Consider the following 7,113-nt stretch of genomic DNA (forward strand, 5'->3'; position numbering starts at 1 on the left):
TATACATCTATATAAAAATAAGCATGGCCTATATATATATATACACACAAACATATATACATATATATATATATATATATTTGTATATTTATATATTTATATTTTTGGTAAAATAGTGGAGCCTATAGAAAACTATTTTACTTTCCATGAATTTTCAAGCTTGAATGCCAGGCAGTTATCTACCACTTAATTCTTTTTATTTGCCAGTATGACTGTTTTTATCTAAAGAATGATACATTTTGGGGGAAAAAAAAGTTGAAAAAACATTTCACTTCCATGTTAATATCAGGCCATATTAATAGATGATGTTTCTGATCAACCGTCTGTAAAGAATGTGCACTGAGTTTTATTTTCAACATATGTGGTCTGTTATCATTTAGCATATTTTCTTACTGCTCTTGAGACTAAGGACATATGTTTTTAAATTAACAACGGGTGCTTTTGATGCAGCCTGAAACAAAGCCCAAGTGGCCCTTTGAAGAACGCGAACTATGATAGTTTCTAATCAAGTGACTAAACTCACTGTCATGGGCTCAAATCCTTAAGGACCTGTTCAATTTGCTTGAAATCCCAGACTACAACCTAGATTCTAGCCACCTCTCAACAGCTATTTGTTCCCAAGGAGAACTGGGCAAAATTCTGGAATAAATCAAGACAGATCTATTACAAATACTCAAAAAATCCCATCTAAATGTATATACTACTGAGTGAATTGCAGCAGCATTACTTTCAGGTTCATATATATATATATATATATATATATCATAGTGGAGTAGAGGGAGTGTTTCTCTCGAATGTGATGAATATCCTTCATGGTACNTGCTCTTGAGACTAAGGACATATGTTTTTAAATTAACAACGGGTGCTTTTGATGCAGCCTGTGACCCTGAAACAAAGCCCAAGTGGCCCTTTGAAGAATGCGAACTGTGATAGTTTCTAATCAAGTGACTAAACTCACTGTCATGGGCTCAAATCCTTAAGGACCTGTTCAATTTGCTTGAAATCCCAGATTCTAGCCACCTCTCAACAGCTATTTGTTCCCAAGGAGAACTGGGCAAAATTCTGGAATAAATCAAGACAGATCTATCACAAATACTCAAAAAATCCCATCTAAATGTATATACTGCTGAGTGAATTGCAGCAGCATTACTTTCAGGTTCATATATATATATATATATATATATATCATAGTGGAGTAGAGGGAGTGTTTCTCTCGAATGTGATGAATATCCTTCATGGTACGCTTTTATTCTGTAGGAAATACAGAAAGAGCTTCCAAGTCAGCAAAGGAACATCAGCTCTACCCAAGAGAGCCTCAATAGCTTGTGCCGCAGGTACCACTCAGGTGAGCTGGAGGTCCTGGGCCGCGCGATGACTGGGTTGATCAAGAAACACGAAGCTGTGAGCCAGCTCTGCTCCAGAACCCAGGCCAGCCTGCAGGAATCGCTGGAACAGCACTTCAATGGTGAGCTCGGAGGGGCCTTAGCGTGTATAGTTTGTTGATGGGAAAGAATCCAAACCAAATGCTGCCTAGAAACNCAGCTCTACCCAAGAGAGCCTCAATAGCTTGTGCCGCAGGTACCACTCAGGTGAGCTGGAGCTCCTGGGCCGCGCGATGACTGGGTTGATCAAGAAACACGAAGCTGTGAGCCAGCTCTGCTCCAGAACCCAGGCCAGCCTGCAGGAATTGCTGGAACAGCACTTCAATGGTGAGCTCGGATGGGCCTTAGCGTGTATAGTTTGTTGATGGGAAAGAATCCAAACCAAATGCTGCCTAGAAACTGCCAGCAAAAGTTGGAGGAAACTTTCCACAAGGATAGCATTTTAAGTTCATGTGAGCTTTGAGATCTGAGCAGTGGGAGCGCTGTGCTGGGCTTCTCATCCTATGCAGAGTTCTTCCTCTTCCTCCCCAAGAAAGCAGGAACCCACCATTTTGATGATTCTGAATTTCATCTGGATATTCCACCTATAGCTCGTGTGTGTGGAAAATCACTTCCACTGTTTGAGTGGCAGCCACTGCCTGAATAACTACTGAATTTCTTTATGCTGTGACAAAGTGACACAGTAAGCTTGAACATTAGGAGAGGCCACGGAACCATGACAGCCATGCAAATTCAGGAAACTGCAGATCCTGTGTCCAGCTTCTGCTTCCCATGGAGCTGTGCCTGTGTCCTGCTGGGGGTGCACTGTGACTCTCTAAGTCCACGTGGTCGAAAGACAGGATGGTTCCTCCCTGTGCCATAGAAATAGCTTTAATGCCCCTGGAACATATCTCACCTTAAACTCATATANTCCCTGTGCCATAGAAATAGCTTTAATGCCCCTGGAACATATCTCACCTTAAACTCATATATTCAGGCAATGAAATACCTTTCTTTACCTAAAAAAAGAAAGGCAGTAGGGAATCAGAAGACATTCTAGTAATACAGATTTCTTTTCAGCCTTTTCTCTGAGATCATTTCTCATTTCTGTCATGAACAGTCGTGGTTGTAGATCATCCTGTATTATTTTCTGTAAGGCAAGATGAGATGAGCAAAAGGCCAGAAATAATTCATTGCGCTGATCGAAGTTCATTCAATGTTTTGGGCTTATTCCTGATTTTTATTACTTTCAAAAGATTCTATGCAGGAATTCCAAGAGTGGTTTTTGGGAGCTAAGGCAGCAGCAAAAGAATCATCAGACAGAACTGGTGACAGCAAAGTTCTGGAGGCAAAGCTGCATGACCTTCAGGTATGAAAACTGGCATCCTTCCTCCTCTTCCCCAAACTGCACATAAGTGCCTTCAGGTCAGACCTAAATAATCTCTTTTCCCAAGTCTTATTTTGTTCAGTCTTTTCTTTTTCCCTAGCAGAATTAAGCTTGATTCAGGAGACAGGCAATGTGAAGAGCAAGTTGAGAAAATAAATTGAAGTTAGACAATTTTTAGATCCCTTTCCTCTCTCCTTTTAGCCTATTGAACACTCTTTGAAATTCATTCAAAGCTAAACCTAGATTAAATTTTTATAGCAGTAAAAGTGTAAATAATTGCATCCATTTTATATCACTATTGTGGAGGAGTTTTTAAAAGAAGGAGAAGACAAGGCTTGTGATTTTTAATAACCATGACAGCCATGCAAATTCAGGAAACTGCAGATCCTGTGTCCAGCTTCTGCTTCCCATGGAGCTGTGCCTGTGTCCTGCTGGGGGTGCACTGTGACTCTCTAAGTCCACGTGGTCGAAAGACAGGATGGTTCCTCCCTGTGCCATAGAAATAGCTTTAATGCCCCTGGAACATATCTCACCTTAAACTCATATACTCAGGCAATGAAATACCTTTCTTTACCTAAAAAAAGAAAGGCAGTAGAGAATCAGAAGACATTCTAGTAATACAGATTTCTTTTCAGCCTTTTCTCTGAGATCATTTCTCATTTCTGTCATGAACAGTCGTGGTTGTAGATCATCCTGTATTATTTTCTATAAGGCAAGATGAGATGAGCAAAAGGCCAGAAATAATTCATTGTGCTGATTGAAGTTCATTCAATGTTTTGGGCTTATTCCTGATTTTTATTACTTTCAAAAGATTCTATGCAGGAATTCCAAGAATGGTTTTTGGGAGCTAAGGCAGCAGCAAAAGAATCATCAGACAGAACTGGTGACAGCAAAGTTCTGGAGGCAAAGCTGCATGACCTTCAGGTATGAAAACTGGCATCCTTCCTCCTCTTCCCCAAACTGCACATAAGTGCCTTCAGGTCAGACCTAAATAATCTCTTTTCCCAAGTCTTATTTTGTTCAGTCTTTTCTTTTTCCCTAGCAGAATTAAGCTTGATTCAGGAGACAGGCAATGTGAAGAGCAAGTTGAGAAAATAAATTGAAGTTAGACAATTTTTAGATCCCTTTCCTCTCTCCTTTTAGCCTATTGAACACTCTTTGAAATTCATTCAAAGCTAAACCTAGTTTAAATTTTTATATCAGTAAAAGTGTAAATAATTGCATCCATTTTATATCACTATTGTGGAGGAGTTTTTAAAAGAAGGAGAAGACAAGGCTTGTGATTTTTAATAACTTATGGACTACATTTGGAGATAGGATATATTCAAACTAATGTAATAGATATTACAGGTTTTATAAATTGTGTTGACCATGAGATACATATCAATTCAGGAAGGAAAAGGCCATTGTGAAGCAGAGTTAAGAAATAATTTACAGAGGAATAGGTTCAAATTAGGTTTTGGCCAAGTTTTTCAAGCAGCTAATCTAAGCAACAGATTATGTTAAGTATTGTGAAAATAATTTTAAAAACTTAACAAGGTGCATGAGGCTTTTGTGGCTTAATGGGTAATGAAATTGATGTAGGTAACTCATTACATTAGAAGTCAGGGTAGGAAGATTGTTGCAATAAAGGAAGCTGGTTTTGCAAGAGGGGTGGTGAATTCAGATGTGGAATCATCTCCTTTTAAGCTTGAGAGACAATGGAACTCCACAAAGACACATCTGAGTGACAATTGAAATGCCACTCTGGAGCACTGGGGAAAGGCAGGACTAAGCAGTGGATTCTGGGATTCTTTTGCTTTGGTGAAGCCATACCTGTGCATAGATCCTCCAAAAAAGAGATGCATTCCAAGAAAAGAATGGACCTGAGGACAGAATTTGGTGGGAGGGTGGATCAGAGGAGGAGGAGGAAGAAGAGCTGGAGGCTGCTAACCAGTAGGGATGTCACTGTAACCATGTGAGAAGATGAAACCTGGACTAGTTTGGGACAGGGACAATGGAGAAAGACTGAGAATGAGACCTTGAGAGCATGCTCTTTTCCAGCTTGACATTGTTCTGTTTGTCCTCAGGCTTCCAATGGCTGGCTCCTTAACGTCCTCAGTCAGGAGCCTTAATTATGTCCAACTGCATGCCTCGTTCTCACTCCAGCCCCGTTAGACTTTTTTTCCTTTGGGCTTTGTTTTTCTTCTCTTGCTCTGCTGTCTCAGCTCAGACTTGGAATGAATGCTGCCCTGCACGAGGGTCTCTGAAAAATAGCAAATATTTTACGTTGCCTTTATTTCCTGAAACAGAACATTTTGGACTCAGTCAGTGATGGGCAGAGCAAGCTTGATGCAGTGACTCAAGAAGGACAAACTTTGTATGCACATCTGTCTAAACAAATTGTCAGTAGCATTCAGGAACAAATTACAAAGTCTAATGAAGAGTTTCAGGCATTTCTGAAACAGTGCCTTAAAGACAAACAGGCTCTTCAAGACTGTGCTTCAGAACTTGGGAGGTGGGTGTTTGTTTTGTTTTATTTGTTTCGTTTTCTAGGAAACAATTAGTAATTTTTATTCAGTAAAGTGGATCTAAGCATTGAAAGACAAAGGAGTAAACTATAGCATAATCTAGACAGTAAAAGACAGGAAAGACGTTTTAAATAAGGAATAAGATATGAACGCTTATTAAGACTCCTGCAGTTTATCCAATTGCTTTACACTTTGCAAACCAAGTTCTGATTAAGAGTATATTATAGGTTATATATGTATTTTTAATTGACACATATTGATTGTACATATTTATGGGATACAGAATTATATTTCAGTACATGTATATAATGTGTGATGATTAAATCAGGGTAATTAGCATATCCATTATTGCAAAAATTTATCGTTTCTTTGTGATTATAGAATTTGAGCCCCTCTCTTCTGGCAAACGGAGAATGTACAATAAATTATTGTTAATTATAGGTGCCTAGCACTACTATAGACCACTAGAACTTATTAATCCTACCTAGCTGTAATTTTTGTATCTGTTAACCAACCTCTCCTATACCATAAATGTAGATTTCATCATACACAGAATGTGTTTTTAAAGACTTAAGAGAAAAGAGCGACATGAATAAACAAATAATATTTCAAATTGTGAGTTTAAATGATAGTAAGATTTGCCTTAACAGTTTCATCCTAGGACAATAATTGATTGCTCAGACTTTGAAGTTATCATTTGGCTTTATTTTCTATGTAGAAAAAACAAAGGAATTATATTCACTAGTAATTATAAATGATGTAAATGCATGTATTTTTTGAGTATTTGGTCAGTTCAAGATATTAGAGCTTTGACACCACAGTTTTTAGATTACCCAAGCCTTTTCCTTGTGTCTACCTCTGCTAGGATAGAGTTATGGCAGAAAGCAATCACTGAATTCTATGAGTCATGATTCCAATCAGTAATATATATGAGTATGTGTCAGCAGAGGTGAATATAAATTTAGAAGGAAAAAATAAAACCCTTGTTAACTAGAGGGAGAAAAGACATCCATGTAATCAAAGTGCCTTTCCAGTGGAAGAGTAATTTGCCTGACTCTTGTCCAGGTTTCTTGGAGAGCTTATGTTGTTTTCAAATTTTAGAACTCCTGTGCCATATTCAGATTCCTTGAGAAACAAAGACACGGAGACTTCTTTCCCCAGGGCTTGCACTGATCTGTGGTCCCTAATTCTTTGTAGTGAGACACAAAGTTAAGTTCATATTGACATGGGAGTGCAATCTTACTGGCAGTTACCGGCTATGAAATCAGTTTAGCTAGGTGAGGTGATTCTTTTTCTGCTTGTATCTCAAAAGAAATTACCATGATTTGTCACTTTGTTACTGAAATAAGTGATAATTTGATGGGCCCATTGTTGAGTTTACTTCTGTAACTTGAAAATTCATGAGCTCTTAATTGCTATATAAAAGACGTTGTGACTACAGCTGTTAGAATTCATTTATTATAACCAGCATATAAGATTTTCTTTAAGGCATTTTCCTTTTCTTTAGCTTTGAGGATCAGCACAGAAAACTGAACTTATGGATCTGTGAAATGGAAGAAAGGTTAAGTACAGAAAACTTGGGAGAGAGTAAACAGCATATTCCTGAGAAGAAAAATGAAGTTCATAAAGTTGAAATGTTCCTGGGAGAACTACTGGCTGCAAGGTGTGGTAGGGACATGGAAGAGGTTCTTTACCTGCTACCGTGTTTTAGACTGGTTGGTTGGTGATTGGGTTTGGTGTTGGTTGGTTGATTGGTTGGTTGGTTGGTTGGTTGGTTGGTTGATGGTGCTTGTGGTTTGTTCCAGTCCCTGACTATCTAGAATACAAATGATGGTGCTGCATTTTTTTTTTTTTT

The 7,113-nt window shown here is 38.5% G+C and overlaps 1 protein-coding gene across 1 annotated transcript in view; it reads left to right on the forward strand.

Annotated features, from left to right (window-relative positions):
• LOC103606144 (nesprin-1-like) overlaps positions 1-7,113 on the forward strand; it is a gene marked incomplete at its 5' end in the record, with an annotated part of 130,330 nt that overhangs the window by 108,032 nt on the left and 15,185 nt on the right. The window contains 4 exons of the mRNA XM_008590735.1: positions 1,258-1,465; positions 2,618-2,730; positions 5,040-5,245; positions 6,766-6,921. Of these exons, the coding sequence (XP_008588957.1) occupies positions 1,258-1,465; positions 2,618-2,730; positions 5,040-5,245; positions 6,766-6,921 (683 nt within the window). The remainder of the gene's footprint in view (positions 1-1,257; positions 1,466-2,617; positions 2,731-5,039; positions 5,246-6,765; positions 6,922-7,113) is intronic.

Source organism: Galeopterus variegatus, unplaced genomic scaffold, assembly GCF_000696425.1.
Source record: "Galeopterus variegatus unplaced genomic scaffold, G_variegatus-3.0.2 Scaffold6343, whole genome shotgun sequence".
NCBI classification, from domain to species: domain Eukaryota; kingdom Metazoa; phylum Chordata; class Mammalia; order Dermoptera; family Cynocephalidae; genus Galeopterus; species Galeopterus variegatus.